The following is a 16,538-nucleotide window of genomic DNA, read 5'->3' as shown; positions in this document are numbered from 1 at the left end:
CAATATTGAGTCAAAGATCAAAGGTATTAGAAATGTCGGTGATAATGGTAAGGACAGTTAGAAATGTTAAACATAAGTATACTCTAGGTGAAGAAATTTTGTCAGCTCAACGGTGAGTTTAAAATCAATGAAAGTCTAATTTGTATGTGTATGTGTGGAACTGAAAACAAATAGACGACATTTTGAGAACTAGAGTCACAGTTATAATACACATTTGGGCCAGATTTATTTATACGTGACAAGTAACTATGTATTTACTATATGAGTATATTCTTGCAGTATATAAAGACTGCAAGAGGAGAACTACTGAAAACATTGTTGTGAAATAATCGCGATAAAAACACCTTGCCAATAATCGACCTCACCGATGTTATCACTGTTGAGGTAGATTTTGATGCAGTTATAATAAGAATAAAAGGAACAACATACACAACGTGGCGGAAGAGTTCTATTAACTGTGATCTATTACCTGCTCAACAAGAATAACATGAAGGTGTTGTTAAGGTAACCTGCGGTGCTCCATTAAGTAGATAATATGAAAGGAATTACAAAAACGTAGGATGTGGGTAGATGATGGTGAGAAACTTAGTTATTTTATTGGGAGGAAGCCATTGAGGCTGCAACGTGGAGGAAGAGCTTTGCTAACTATATCTCTTAACAAGGATCATATACGAAGATAATAAAGGATAATAAGCAAGTTTTCTTAAAATTATTTGATCACAACAATTTTTGAAATATATAGTTTTAGAAATATCAAAAGATGATAATAAAACTAGTCTATAGGTTAGGCTATAGACTTTCAAGAACGTCCGGGTCTACGTTCCGCAGTCACTCGTTTATATCACGACCAAATGCCTTATAATACCCCCCACATAGAGACTGCACAAGTAGGTCGCAGGGGACTAGGATAACAACAACAACAAAGGATAGGAAATCAGATATTGGAATACCTTTTACAGTGAGGTACGGATATTAAATCGATGGTAATGTGTTTGGTTCACATCGCTATTATCGAAGACCGAATGGATTTCTACCAATATTTGGAAAATATTTGAAAACATAATACATTCGTTCACTCGTTCATATTAGGAAATATTTATAAAAAATATAATATAAAAATTTTATTATTTATTATTATTATTATATAGATTATTGATTTCACATTTACAATACATGGAAGAATATTTCATATTAAAAAGACATACACACAATATATATACAATATTATATAATATAATATTTTTAAATTATACTCCATATATATTTGTATAATATAATTTAAATCAATAATTAAGAAAATATAGGCTGACAATTGCGCTTGTTATGTACAAGTATATATAAGTTTTAAAAGATATCATCAGATATAAAATTCTAACTTAATTAATATACATTTAAATTTAAAAAAAATGAATCTCTTTGTTAACCAATATATCGTTTATATAGTGAAAGCTCTGTTAAGGGAACGTTGATAGATCAGTAATTCTGACTTTATAACAGAAATGTGTACTAACATTGGCAATTTAAAATATATATGCCCGCTCCTGAGTGTATTAGTTTAACTGAGCTTTTACTGTATATATATGGAATCTCAATAGTTTATTTAATTAATTTTACATTTAACATAAAGAAGAATTAATATAGAAACAACCATTTTATCCCATGAAGCTTAAATACACGTTTAAGCTACAATTGTTGTTAACAGAAGCTGAGTACTCTCACTATACTATATTACGAACCTACTTAACTTTGTTTTTTTTTATTTGTTTAGCTACTGTAGCTGACAACTCTTACTGTAGCCTAATTGTAGGGTCTTCAACTACTTTGTAATCCAATAAAGCTGAAGACTCTCACTGCAGTCTAATTATAAGGAATTATATACATAAATTCATTTTTGATATTTTCAGTTACTGTAGTTGCAGTGGATAGGTTGCTTCGCTTTATCCCAGATTAACTTCAATTAAAATCGTACCCATTTCTAATATACTCTTGTTCCTAAACAATTCCATCCTGGTTTTCATTTTCTTTACCTAGTAATATCCTAACCCATGTGTTCGTATTTGTAATTCCTACCATGTTATCTACCATATAGACCTTGACGGCTTATCACAGCTATAAAAAAAGACTGACACTGTTCCATATAGGACGTACGTATAGCACGTAGACCTACTGTTGTTGTTGTAACCCGCTGGGATCTAAAAAGCAGATAACATGTAATGATTTACAAGACAAATACATGGGTCAGGATAGGTGATGGTTAATTGAGGCTAGAGAGGAACGTAGACTCACTTGCCAAATGCGACAACCAAATACCGTTTAACATTAATACCAGTAAATCTAAACGGCTTACAACAGCAGCAACAAAAACTGTTACTGAAATTCAATTGTATAGCATACAATGGTCAGCTTTATAGATATATAGAAATAGAGTTGGTCTATTTTGTTTTTGGTGTTTTTAGATACTGAAGCTTAATCGTACGTCGGGCATTACGTTATAGTCGCTGGCTACAATAGTTGAAAATGTAGTTCAGCAAATAAATTTCAGTGGTAATATAATCAATGAGAGTCGTCAGCTACTGTTCCCTGCAACTGCGGCGGCTTAATTGCGTATTGGAAAAGATTTTGACAATAATGTCCCTTATAGTACGCTTAACTCATCATACATTTTTTCGATCATTTATGTTACAAAAATAGGGGTACATTATTATGAAAAGGAAAGTGGTTGCTGAATAATATATGGAATATTTAGTACTTTACAACATCAAGATTTCAACAAATACATTTATGGGAGATTTAAAATGATAAGATTAATAAAAATTTATCTAAACTATAAATATTCTTATGAACTAATTAATTATAGTTTAGGTTTTTATAAAATAAGTCTATATAAAGAGATGATTATGGAATTAAATGCTAGTTACAGTACATTCCAGGATTTAAAGTTCCGACTTTTCACCTTTCAATTGTTTCTTCTCAGTGTTTATTCGTACTCTTTTGGGTTTGTCTTCTTCTTTTACTTTTTCATTTTTACTAGTTTTCTTAATCTTTTCTTCACGCTTTTTTTGTTTTTCTTTTAGTTTTTCAATTTCTTCCTCTCCAAGTCGTTCCATATCATCTTCATTGATTTCAGGCAATACTTCTGTTAGGCATTTGCGTTCATCTTGTCTCAGCACGGTATCCTCACATAGATGTTTTAATAATGGTACATCATCCTGAAGCTTAAAATACCAGTTCGAAATGACATCTTCATAGTTTTCCAACATTTGATCGCATTGTATTTTCATTTGTGTCACTTCCACCGGTGGCTTGTCCCACAATTCAAGTGGAATACCCAGATCTACTTGTACACCTTTGTTTACTAGGCCATGTAGTGCTTTAAATGTCTGAGACATGCCTTTCGCAAAACGCGTACTATCCTTGCGTTCCTTGTGTAAATTATAATTCAATATACGTTCACAAACATTTTCCATGGACTCCAGCAGTCGCAGTTCACTGCGTCGGTATTCGGTACGTTTTTTTGGTCTTACATCATCAAGCAAATAACTATAATTCGTTGTATTATTTTAATTAAAATATATTCAATTAATTTTATTATAAATTTTTATACCGACCCGGTCTCAATGACATCGTGCGACTTGCCTGTTTCCTGCAGACGACCTTGCAATTCGGTCGCTAGTACTTTACAGGCTTCACAGCGGTTTGCATATATCACGCCTTCTTTCTCCTCAGCACCACCACTGGCGTAGGCAATTAATAATGCTATTAAAATTAATTGCTTTAAAAACATATTTTAATTTTCTAATCTAATTTAATAAAATTTTAATTTTTTCGAAGCCGGCGTCGTAGATTATTTTCTCAACAAACATCGAACAATAATAAATGACATGTTATCAGCTGCCGGCGGCTGTCCCAGGGTTGTAGTGTTAGAATGAATTCGATTGCGCTTCCATTCTATGAATTCATCTGGTTGACATTTCGAAGTGCGATCTGCATTATCGACAATGTTTATAAATGTGTAAATTTTGTTGCATACCTTTGAGCGTTTATTTTTCAAATTATTATTAACAGTAGAATATTAAAAACCATAAAACTAATAAAAACATTTATTTTTAACAATTTTATATACAAATAGCAAAAACATAAAATAAAAGTATGTATAAAATAGCCGAATGCATAGAATTTAATTCTTTTTAATAAGGAATCTAGACTGAAGTTGCTAGCAACAAGATGTCGCGCCTCTATCTCCGAATACTAAGCAATACCAGCTAGAGGTATTGTTAAGGGAGTTAGAGCTAAGAGACCTTAGAATAGATCCGTTAAAAAAATAAATAAGGGACAGAGTCCCTGAAGCTATATGGGAAAACCGACAGCCTGCCCTACTTAGCACCATCTAACCTCAGAGTAATCACTAACCGTACGGGGCGGTAAGCAAATCGTAGATAAGTCATTGAGTAATCATGAAGCTTATGAGAAATACACAAATTAGTCAGTGAGATGGGTGGGACTCTGCAGAAACCCCCAGCTATCAAACAATAAAAGAGCCCAGATGCACTAACTCGGAAAAGACTCAACATAACATATAATATATATTAAACATTATACATTATATATAATATATTATATATCATATATATATAGGGACTGGGTGTATCATTGGCATATACATAGACTGAGTGATTAAGTAACATATGTTATGCAACATTAGGTTGGACTGGTGTCCTTTTACACTTATGCCCACTTGAGCTCAAATAATGGTCTGTTGTGATACCACGGTTTAGCGTTGTTCATAAGCATACCAATAGTATCCTCAAAAGAACCGCAGCAGTCAGCATACATACAACTCCGAAAGGCACGATTTCTCTATTCAAGTGAATGTAAACTAACTAACCACTGACAAGTCTATAAACTTAGCCACGTTTATAGATGGCGTTAACTCTATGCAGCATAACAGTGCATTTATGTCGGTAAGAAAAGGGTCTACAAAGATTTTAAATAATATCCTAGCCAATGATGAATGGCCCTAACTTTGCAAGATAAAGATTTTATATCTTCTCAGCCAATAATCAATTAGTTGACACATAAGACGAAGTGTAATTTCCTTCTTAAAGTAGATCCAGACTCTTGGATGTCTTCCTATATCATGAGATCTAACATGAATTTTTATCTGCCAAACTTTTTTTTAGCTATACTCAAATATTTTTGTTTGATTCGCATTTTTGGCAAGTGGGACACCAATATCCGAAAAATTAATGTTAGATAGAACAGTGCTTGCACCGATAAGCTCAACTGCACTGTTGTTGTCTGAGATTCTCCTGTGTGCAAGTACATATGTGAATTAGACACTAACGCCTCTAGTTAGCTAATTAAATTAGTTAGCTAGTTAAGATAAGTCCGGCATTCTCTAATTATTAACGATGTAACTAAAGCGCTTATTACGTATTTGTTAGTAGACTAGCTGCCTGAGAAAATATCTAAGTCATGTTCAGAAAAAGTTAGAAAAAAAAAGTTCTGTGATAATTAATTCCATTTTGCAGGAAAAGATTATCGATAATCAAAGATAATGTGTTAAAAGACAATAAAATCATTCGAATATATATATAATTTTTACTAAGCATATCATTTTACATATTGATTAATCGATATGGCATTGAAAGATTTAAATTTCTTATTCGTTTTACTTTTTAATTTTGATATTTATAAAAATCATTTTTATATTATTTTTTCTAAAGATTGTTTTATTTTTCATCCAAAAAAAATTTGTATTAAATTTTTGTTGTAATATTTTATTGTGAAAAAAGAAAGTTTATTAAAAACATTGTTAATAGGAACAATATTGATCTGAGAAGGTAATTCAGACACGCTAATTATAAATACTTTAATTTTTTATCTTATAAATTCATTAATAAATTCAGCTCCACTAATTTATTCATCATATTTTTATTATTTCTTTCTTAGTTTTATGAAGGCAGATCGTGGATTCGGACTATAAAACAAGTTTCTGGGTAAGTCCATTTATTTATATAGAGAAAATGATACTTTTTAGTTATATTTATTGTTTCATTATTATCTGACAAAAATACCATTAATCGAATTGTATTCATTTATTATATATATAAAATATATATATGCTTTTTCGATTGCGGGTAACTCAGCATGAAATATATTGCAAGAAACAGGTTGCCTAAATAGCATGTTTTTCGAGTAGATACCCAGTGGGTCCCTTTGGAGCCTATTTGTTAATTGTGTTACCGTATAAGGCAAAACTTATAATTCTTTTTTATGGAAGATCTTGCAGTTGACCAAGATCGTCAACTTCTAAAGACTTCTAAAATGGTAAGGTATTGGCGTGCATGTGCTGTACAAGAATAAAGCACAACTGCTACAGATATAATTGAAAGGAAGATTCATTCTTCTAGCATGGTTGCCTAATCTGCAATGACCTTTCAGTAAACCCAGCACAAGACTAATATCTCTATGGGGTATCTCAATGAGAGTATTAGAATTCCTTTAATTGGAATGTGCCCAAATTGCATACAGATGCTTTCGGTAGACAAAGAGTATGAAATTTAAGAAGCAGGAATTAGTTTGTAGCCATTCGTAAATCAGTCTTGATGAACCCAATTCAAGTCTATAGTAACATGATTTCTGCAGCTTAGCTTTTTGAAATCAGACGAGAGAATAGGAAATAATGATGAATCTGATGATCTATTGAAACCTTCACCAAGTACGGCAAGGTGAGAGCGGCAAAACTATTAATTGTTTTCCTAACAATTCTTTAGCTCCGTTTGGTTCTCTAATTGTCAGTTAAAAAAGGCGCACTCAGAGAAAACAGACCACAACAACAACAACATATAAACAGTAGAGCATATATTCTCTAATCGGGGTAGCATTGAAAATACTTCAAAATCTACGTTCAATTTTCTTTTCAATTTCAAAATTTTTATAAAACATTTTTATTTTTTTTTCTGCTCCGAATACGTTTATATTTTTATACTAAAAAATTTAGAAGTAAATTTTTTTTGTAACAATTAATGAAGAAAATTGATTGAGAAATTTGTCTTCATCTGGGAAGGTAAGTTACATATTACTTATGTAGGCATTTTTTTTTCATATTAAATCTTATAATTAAGACCTCTAAATGCTATTTTATTTTGAATATTTTTTTAGATCGGGACACTTACTACAAGTGATTGAAAAACTTTACAGAGAGCAGTATACCGGCCTCTCGCGTGTTCTTGAGTTCTGTTACACAATTTTTTGGGTAAGTTTTTTTTTACACAGAGAAAACGATAGTTTATATGTTACATTTTGTTATAACAATACTAATCTCTATTTCTGGGTAGTCTGTCTTGATTTAGTAGGTCCTAACTAAAATAATGATATATAAGTAGCAGACTAAGCACTGCTCTTAGACCTTAATTACTTCTCTGCTATTTCTGCTTAATTTTTGCTTAATTTTGCTATTTTTTAAGATGCAATAAATGGACGTATAAACTATAGAGTACATATTCATCAATCAATATAGCATTGAAAAAACTTCAAGTTCTTAATACAATCTTCCTTTCAATTTAAAAATTTTTATAAATCAATTTTATATTTGTCTACTTAGAGTGTGTTTAATAATTTGTCCTAGAAAATTTTTCAGTAACATTTTTTTGTCAATATATTTTACTATAAATTAAGAAAATTGATTTAGACGATTGCCATATCAAGCTGATTAGATCTGCAAATGTAAGTTAGTAATGCTAACTGTAAGTCTCTTACTATTTTTATTAAACTCTATAATTTAGTTTGTAAATACTAATTTATTTTCAGTAAATACCAGTTTATTATCAACATACTCTTATTTCAGTTACTACAAGTTAAGAAATTCTACAAAGAGGTATACCCCGGCTTTGACAGTGAGTGCTGATCGATTGTAATACGGTTCTGTAACAATTCTTTGGGTAAGTTTTTTTTTATATAGAAAAAACTACCTTTTTTATATCTTGTTATAAGAAGAATTTCCATACAGTTTATTATTGTAACTAGTAGGTCTTAAGAACACAGTGCTCAGACCCTAATTAATACTTTAGTAAATCTGCTTAAAATAAGGTCGTGTGCGAGTTAGGCTAAGTTGCGTTCTAAATGAGGGAAATTCTAAGTTGTGCCGATAATGTAGTGATGTGTCGACACGTGTTGATAAATGTATGCAGTGCAAAATTAAAACTATTACAAAAATTTTATTTTGCAATTCTTATAAGACCGATATAAACGGAAAATAATATATATATATAATACTTAGCAGAATATCGGCAATTACTTCTATAAACTGAACAATGCAGTATTTAGGACGTGTGCGAGTTAGGCTAAGTTAATGCTAGATCAAATGGGAGATTTTTTTGGGATTTTTTGCACTGCACACATTTACCCATTTATCAACACGTATCGGCACATCGTCACATTATCGGCACAACTTAGAATTTCCCTCATTTAGAACGTAATTTAGCCTAACTCGCCCACGTCCTAAATAAACAGACACTTTTGACGGGTAATTTAAACATGTTTTAAGACAACAGAACCTAAAGTTATACACTTATATATATACATAGTTTCTTCCATGTCTTCTGTCAATATATACATGCATTATCTATATTATTACATTTATAGTGTGAGATTTTACAATGTTCTACTATTGATTTTCATTGTTTACAATTTGTTCTCTAGCAAGCTGGTTAACTTACTCCTAGTATCTGTGGTTACTGAAAACGAGTAAGTTATATTGAGTAGATGTCTTTTTTTATTGCTTGTTAAGGGTTAATACTCTTCCAAGCTGGTGAATTTACTCCTAACATCGTTAGTTAAGGACAGCGGGTAAATTATAATATATATTTTTAAAGTTTTATACATCTAAGTATTTTTTTATAGCATTTCCTTCAGCCAAAATGCGACTTGGTAAGGAAAATGCAGATTCCGCTCAGGGATATCTTAACTTCCTAAGGGATTATTGCAAAACGCATATAAATGAGCCATCTGAACATATATTGATGACAGGAACTCACGTATGGAACACCTTTAGCAATTCCCGTAAAAAATTTTATCGTGAATTAGTAAGTGAAGAAGTTTATATTTAAAATATAAATGGACTTATGTACAATTATCTTTTTCTGATTTTTGTATTTTTGTATCTATAGGGAGATGCCTGCGGTGGATGTCCAAAGAAAAAGAAGAAAAATCCCTGCAAGAAAAAGAAGCCAGCATGCCCTAAAAAAAAGCCGAAGTGTCCTAAGAAGAAGCCCCGTTGTCCAAAGAAAAAGAAGAAAAATCCCTGCAAAAAGAAAAAGCCTCGCTGTCCGAAGAAAAAAAAGAAGACTTGCGGTGCAAAGAAGCCGAAGTGTACCAACCCTGGGCCGCTTACAAATAATGCGTATTTGAATTATCTGAGATACTTCCGTCGTAATAATTGTGGCTTGGAACCCAAAGATATTATAAAGCAAGCGGCAAAATGTTGGTGCAAATTACCTCCTGAAAAACGTTTACGCTTTGAAAAGCAGGTATATTATATTATTTATATTATTTTTATTCAAAAGTTAATATTATAAATAAATTTTTTGATAGGCTTGCAAAATGTCGAAATCTTGCAGACGTAAGAACACCAAGATTTGCAAGGAGGCCCTTAAGCGTAAGAAAAAGAAGAAACCATGCTGCCCATGAAAACATCGTTTTTAAGGGCAGTTCGACGGGAAGCATTTTAGTACGGCCATATAACAATCTACATAATAACAAATTATATGGAATTGTAGATTGAAACTAATCTAAAATACTTTCAAGTAACTGAAACGTTTTTCTGGCCGGATTCAAGAAAACTGCATATGGACGAAACAATTTCGAATGTCTCCAAACTTAACCATGCTATATATCTTGTTTGGAGTTATGATGTTTTGATCTGTATTGCAGATACTTAAAACCAATGTACGTAACTGGACAAACAGATATTTTATTCAGAATCTATTCAAAATATTTTTTTTTGCATAAGTATATATATTTTACTAAAATTTTAGCGTATTTTTTGGAACATATGTAAATCTAAATTTTGTTAGGTTTATTTATATATTGTATATTTGAGAAGTGGATGAAAATTAGTTTACTGTATTCTGTTTTAGAAACTAATTATTTAAGGGGAAAATAAATATTTAGTATGTGTTTAAAATACAATCGTTTTATTTTCCACATATCATATGACAAATTCTTACAATCAAATCTGTATATATGCTGGGAGTAACGTGTTGTCTGTATGTCCTAAAAATTTATATCTATGAAACATAATGAATTATTCAATAGATTTTATATAGAAAAACTTTCTTTTTCAATGAAGTTAAGAATTACAAAGAGAAGGTATGTGATAATACCGAAAATGTACAGTTAAAACTTTTTGGACCGAATAGAAGGACACACAGGACCACTTATGGTCATTCAATCTTATTGTTGTATCCAGATCTCCAATCACTGGTTGAGTTCAATAGACTAGAGCTCCACCACCACCATTGATCCACAATCATTACTGTGGTTGTAAGCGCATGTGTTTAGTATATTGCAAATGACTAGATATTCGACTATGGGAGTCTCAATAAATGTATAATGTCGGAACATTTACTAACTGGTTATGAATATCAATATTTACTTTAAGTTGATTTATTTGAATATCTTTTATACATATGTTAAAACTTGTGACACTAATAAATAGTCCAAAAACATAACAATGAGGCAATTTCTGATTTAAATTTTATATTAAAATACATACACTGCTTCACTAGAAGCAAGTGACGTATTTATGGCACAAACTTTTTAAAGATAATGAGAATTGTAATTATTTATAATCATAAAAATTAAAACAAATGTATGGTAGATGTTAATGGTACATTATTGGATGAAAAAAATATTTCGTTGATACAAAATATTTAAAAAGTTCTTCTTTTTACAAATTAAAAACATCTTTTTATTAGTTTGCTAAATAATTGATAATGACATTTCACATATTGTCTAAATTTATTTATTATAATTCATATCAAATACTAAATAACTGTGCTATATTTCATTCGATATTATTTGTTGTTTGAGAGCATTGGATATATAATACAGAATTAATCTGTATATTATATGTTATTAATTATTTTTTGCAATTTGTTTATTGTTTATTATTATAGTAATTGTTTATTACTTTTCCCAAATTGAAATTAAAGTTCAATCGTTTTGTAAACCTGAACTATATGGCAAGAAAATAATAAATAAGATATCTGACAAACATAATAAACTAGACATAAGACAATAATTAAACGATAAGATTAATGGATACTGATTTCTACTGACTTACGAGATATGTAAAATAATTTGCTTGTGACCTATAACTGCTCGGAAACGATACTACATATCTAGGTTCTTCTGGAATCTAAAACTTTGAAACAAAAAAGCAATATTAGGTGTTCTGTATTTAGGTTGGCAAATTTCATCATATACCAACCCCTTCATACCAAACACTCTATTGGACAACTAAAAAGGATTACAAGGATATGGTGAAAGACTTCAAATGCCGAGTCTGTAAAGAACGTTAGTCATTGCAACTGGTGATAAAACGGAGAGTTTTCGATACTACGCGAAAACAAAATGACAAAGTGCAACATGAAGTTAATAGAAAACCCAAAAATAGAAATAACTACCATTTCAGGAGAGTGAAGAAAAAACATTTTCTACGATTCAAACGGGCTTGTTCATAGTGAGTTCGATCCGGATGGTTAGATAGTGATTGGGCAACATTATTTGAGACTTTTACTGCTTCCAGAATTTTAATAGTATAACGAGTTTGTTTACAAAAAAAAAAAAAAAACAAAAAAAACAATCGGATTATAAAAAGCCAAGCAGTTGATTTTTGTTACATGTTAGTGCAGCATCGCTTAAAGATATCATGGCCAGAAAAAGCGTTTTTCTTATCGATGGACCGTTTTATGCTTCTGTTTTGGCTCGGTGCTTTTTCTGGCTACTTACACAATTAAAGTTATTAACGAATTCTAAATATATTAACACTATACCGATGAAACCAATGACTTCAAATGACATACTATAGACTATTCAAACAGATAACTATATAAAACCCTTGTGAAAAACTCGTTAAGACTCTCCAGCGCTGTTTTAACTTAGAAGAGAAATATTTTGCATAGACCAGAATAAAAAAGCAAATTAAAAGATTTGTATACTTTTTTAGACGAGATCCATTGGATTAAAAAACATTTTTAATAAATATTTTGTTTTTTTTAAGGTTAGTCTTATCTTATTGGATCTGGAACAGCTTGTGTATGAAACCCAAACTTAGTTTATGGATCTGTGTGAGACAATACTAGTTTTTAATTGTTACTTTGTTGTTCTTTTCCTCTATTATTGAAACTATACGTAAATGTTTATGCAATAATATTAAATCGATTAAAATTAATTAGTTTTCTTACTCTCTCTTATAAATTTATATTATATACAAGGTATAAATATATATAAATTTATGCTATAAATCGCAAAAGAGTAAATATAACACTAAGTATTTAAAATAAATATTAAATTAAAAAGTAAAACTACAATAACTTAAAACTGCATTAAAGTAGAATTAAATTTTTTATAATGATGTATTTAGAAATTTAATATATTTTTTTCTGTTTTAATAAATAAGTCTTATAATTGTTTACAAGAAATTAATTTAATTACTAATACTTATAAAATTGAAGATATAGAAAGAATTTATGTATTTTAATTGCAGAAAAACTATTTATAAAAGATATAATAAATTATTAATTATAATAGATAATTAATTTTAATAACTTATTAGCGATATTCTTAAGAATTCTATAAAAATAAATTTTAATTAATATAGAATGCAAAAAGTTTATTAAGTGTGCTTAGTTTAAATATTATATTATTATTAATATTATATTAATAGTTAAATTATTTTTTTTTTAATAATATATTTTATTTAAACAAATTATTTCTTAAATTTAATTTTTACAGTTTTTAAATAATTAAAAACTTTTGGATTTTGACTTTCTTTTTTGACATTTTATTTGACATTTTATGTCTGATTTTGGCTTTTGTTTTGAGATCATTCAATATTATCTGAATTAAAAATTTTTTTTGTTATTTTTTTTATTATTAAAAATTGAAATTATTTTTATTTTTTGTTTTACAAATTAAAATCATTTTATTTTTTATTTACTTTTAATTAATAAGTAAATATAAATTCGTTTCAAAATTCTTTTTGCCTCTTTGATACCTGCTTTGCTTTCTTTTATTTGCATTTAATTTACTTTATTTGGCTTTGCTTTGCTTTCTTTTGCTTGATTTTGTTTTACTTTGTTTGACTTTGCTTTGCTTTTTGTTTTTAGCTTTAATATCAAAGTTCGCCGCATGTTTGACTCGAAATGGGCTCCATTTTAAATTGTTGTTGTGGTTGTTGCTGTTGTTGTTGTTGTGATGTTTGTACGCCATTTGCAAAGCACAAATCATTATTGTTGTTGTTATTTTTGCTATTAGAATTGGCGCACATGGTTACAGCGTTGGGTGGGCAACGCTCTTCATTATTGTTATTGCAATTAATTTTCATATCACAATTATTGTTGTTGATGCTGTTGCTGTTGTTGTTGTTGTTTGTTGTGCTATTATTAATTAATGCAGTGTGGCTTGGTGAGTTCAATGTTGAATTTTGTAGGCCAGCAAAAGAACGTACCTGCAAGAATAGGCCACTGTTAAGCAGACGTGCTTGATGTTCTTGCGCTTTGGCACGTAAACAGGCAATGGAATTGTTTCTATTAAATAGATAAAATAAATATATTATTAAGTATAAATGACAGAAATATGTAATAAAATTCAAATACAAATTCTTATAGTTTTTTAAGAAAAAAAATTTTTTTTAATTCGTTTTAAAAATTTAAACTATAATTACAATTAATAAGTTAATTTTTGAAGATAGCTTAATTTGTTAAATAAATAATTTATTATTTTCCACCAAAAGAAAATAATAAAAAATTATTTTCTTTTAATGTTGAAAATATTTTTTGGATTATTAATATTATTATTAATTATTAATTATTATTAATATTCACTAAAAATTTATTTAAATTTAATTTATTTATTTAAATCTATTTTTTAAAATTTAATTTTTTACTATTGATTTTATCTAATGATTTATTTTTTTTTTGCCATTTCAATCAAACTTTAAGTTTAGATAGTATAATAGATACTCGCTATATATATAAAAATATTTTAAAATTTTAATATACTAAAAAGCAAATTGCACAAAGCCAGGCTCTGAGAAGGCTTTTCAAGGTACCATGGTACATTAGAATGAATGACATCCTCAGGGATCTCAAGATTGATGCATCAAAAAATATATAAAGGACAGAACCATGAAATTATTGACGAAAACTGACAGGCTTACTAATTTTTTTGTTTTGTATTTTGATTTTTATCAGCTTACAGACCCGAACAATTAAACGCATTTATTTAAAAATGTTGGCAAATATTTCGTTCTTTATTAAGAACTTCATCAGTGCTATATAATAACAAACATTAATTTCAAGATAAAATACTAACATCCAAATATATATACCTTATTTTTTATAAAATGCAATAATTTTCCTGTTCCACAATAGTCATTAATAATTAAAATTGTATTAACAAATAAAAATAAAAAATTAAAACAATTAAAATTCACACATTAAAAATTAATAAACAATTTTTGGACATAAATAACGAGCATAACAAAACTAAAAAATTTTTTTAATATTAATATTCCGCCAAAAATATTGATAATAATAAACGTTCTCTTTTTTATATCTCTTATTACTCAATAAGAAGAAACTTAACAGCTGACTTTTATTTTCATTTATCTCTTATTTTTGATTAGCTTGTATTTATCCAATAAATTAGAGTAAAGTGTGCTAAAATTATCCGTGTCTCTCTTGTAGTTTACCACCTGTTCATTATTTAATATGATGTGAATAACTTCACTCATTAATCTTTTATGATAATTATTTTCAATTTCCAGAATTATTACTTCATCAAAGTTAAAACTATGTCCTTTAGAAATAGAATGTTCAGAAAGAGCTGTTTTTTTCCCATCATCTTTACGTTTACACGTACTTTTATGTTCACCAACTCTTTTTGCCAATCTTTGTTTGGTTGTTCCTATATAAGCTCTATTGCAATCATTACAATTGATCTTATATATAAGATTTGACAAATTTTCTTTCTTTTCTTTGTCTTTAATCTTTGAGAATAAATTTCCTGTTGTTTTCAAGTTGTAAAGTACAATATCAATTATTTCCTCTTGTTTAAATAATTTTGATATTTTTTGAGAGAGTCCCGGTATATTAGGGAACTTACATCTAGGTTTATTGTTATTGACATTGTCAACTGTATTTTTTGATGTTTTTGTGCATTTATAGGACAGAAAGATTTAATTTATAAAATACTTAGGATAATTATTATTCATAAGTATCTGTCTAATTTGTTTCTTGTTATCATCCATAAACTTGTCATCACTGAGACTTGTAACTCTGCTAATCAAGTTTCTAACCGTATTAATTTTTTGGTGAATTGGCTTACTAATACCGCGTTATCGAATCACAGAATGGCTATAGGCTTCTCGGCGTAGTATGTAGATCTGAAGTCAATTATTACTTAGTCTGATGAAGTTATAAACAATAATCCAATCAAGGCCTAGATTTATGAACAAACGTCGCAGTTAAAAGACTGTAAAAGTGCTCAAGTGCACTGACTCAACTAGCCTCAACATAATAATAAAAAGCGAATATAGATACAATATCCACAAGACAAAACTCAAAGGCATATCGAAAGTATATTAAAATTTTTCAATAAAACTAATATCTAAAAAAGGACAAAAGAATAGTTTCGGAATAATTCATTATGAAAACTGAAAAGTTTCTATAAATCTATGTCAAATTTTTGTAGAAAGTATTTCTTGAAACTGCTATGATATATATATAGGGTTATTTAAACATCTCTGAAAGAAGATTATTTTATGAATAAAATAATGAATATGAATAAAATAATCTTAAGTGATAAATAATTGTTACAAAGTCTTAGTTATTTATTTTTGCTTAAGTGTTTTTTTTTAATTCTCAAAAATATCTGCTTACGCCCTGTCTCCATAACCTTCTTTTTCCGCCGAAGTTGTCAAGCCAACCCAACAATTATATCAAAGAAAACTGTTCTATTTAAAGAAATGAAAGATCGTAGCCATTTACAGCATTGAAACTTTTTTGATTGGTTTTCAGATTGCCAAAACGATAATGTTGAGTCCCCGCATAAAATTATTTTTTCTGATTAATATGGGTCAAATCAATGGATTTGAATTTTCTTATTAATATTGTTCTCCCCTGTAAATTTGAAATATATTTTTTGCCAAACATTTTAATTGTAAATTCCTTTCATAATAATTTTATCATCTACAATTATTTGTGTGCTTTGTGATCAAAGAGCATTATTACAATTTAAATCTAAATTTA

At 28.9% G+C, this 16,538-nt stretch overlaps 3 protein-coding genes across 6 annotated transcripts in view; 1 reads left to right on the top strand and 2 right to left on the bottom strand.

The window, feature by feature from the left end:
• Nucleotides 1-1,318: 1,318 nt before the first annotated feature.
• Nucleotides 1,319-3,889, bottom strand: LOC119670063 (protein canopy 4). Its single transcript, XM_038080172.1, has 2 exons — nt 3,609-3,889; nt 1,319-3,540 (listed from the first exon to the last, which is right to left on the bottom strand). The coding sequence occupies exons 1-2, from the start codon at nt 3,782-3,784 to the stop codon at nt 2,934-2,936; spliced, it is 783 nt and encodes a 260-aa protein (XP_037936100.1). The 5' UTR covers nt 3,785-3,889; the 3' UTR covers nt 1,319-2,933.
• Nucleotides 3,890-5,742: 1,853 nt separating this feature from the next.
• LOC119670062 (protamine-like) lies at nt 5,743-9,731 on the top strand. Of its 4 annotated transcripts, XM_038080168.1 has the most exons (8): nt 5,743-5,843; nt 5,953-5,999; nt 7,165-7,258; nt 7,850-7,943; nt 8,704-8,850; nt 8,905-9,086; nt 9,171-9,530; nt 9,595-9,731. In XM_038080168.1, the coding sequence occupies exons 6-8, from the start codon at nt 8,922-8,924 to the stop codon at nt 9,688-9,690; spliced, it is 621 nt and encodes a 206-aa protein (XP_037936096.1). In that variant the 5' UTR covers nt 5,743-5,843; nt 5,953-5,999; nt 7,165-7,258; nt 7,850-7,943; nt 8,704-8,850; nt 8,905-8,921; the 3' UTR covers nt 9,691-9,731. The 4 variants fall into 4 exon arrangements, with proteins under 4 accessions (XP_037936096.1, XP_037936098.1, XP_037936097.1 ...); XM_038080170.1 differs by lacking the exon at nt 7,165-7,258; XM_038080169.1 differs by lacking the exons at nt 5,743-5,843; nt 5,953-5,999 and adding an exon at nt 6,977-7,069.
• Nucleotides 9,732-13,330: 3,599 nt separating this feature from the next.
• LOC119666688 (homeobox protein aristaless-like) overlaps nt 13,331-16,538 on the bottom strand; it is an 86,107-nt gene continuing 82,899 nt past the window's right edge. The window contains exon 6 of the mRNA XM_038075970.1: nt 13,331-13,814. Within this exon, the coding sequence (XP_037931898.1) occupies nt 13,403-13,814 (412 nt within the window). The 3' untranslated portion in view covers nt 13,331-13,402. The remainder of the gene's footprint in view (nt 13,815-16,538) is intronic.

Source organism: Teleopsis dalmanni, chromosome 1 (assembly GCF_002237135.1).
Source record: "Teleopsis dalmanni isolate 2A chromosome 1, ASM223713v2, whole genome shotgun sequence".
NCBI classification, from domain to species: domain Eukaryota; kingdom Metazoa; phylum Arthropoda; class Insecta; order Diptera; family Diopsidae; genus Teleopsis; species Teleopsis dalmanni.
Note: the sequence above shows the minus strand (reverse complement) of the source record. Positions and strands in the feature narration are given on the sequence as shown.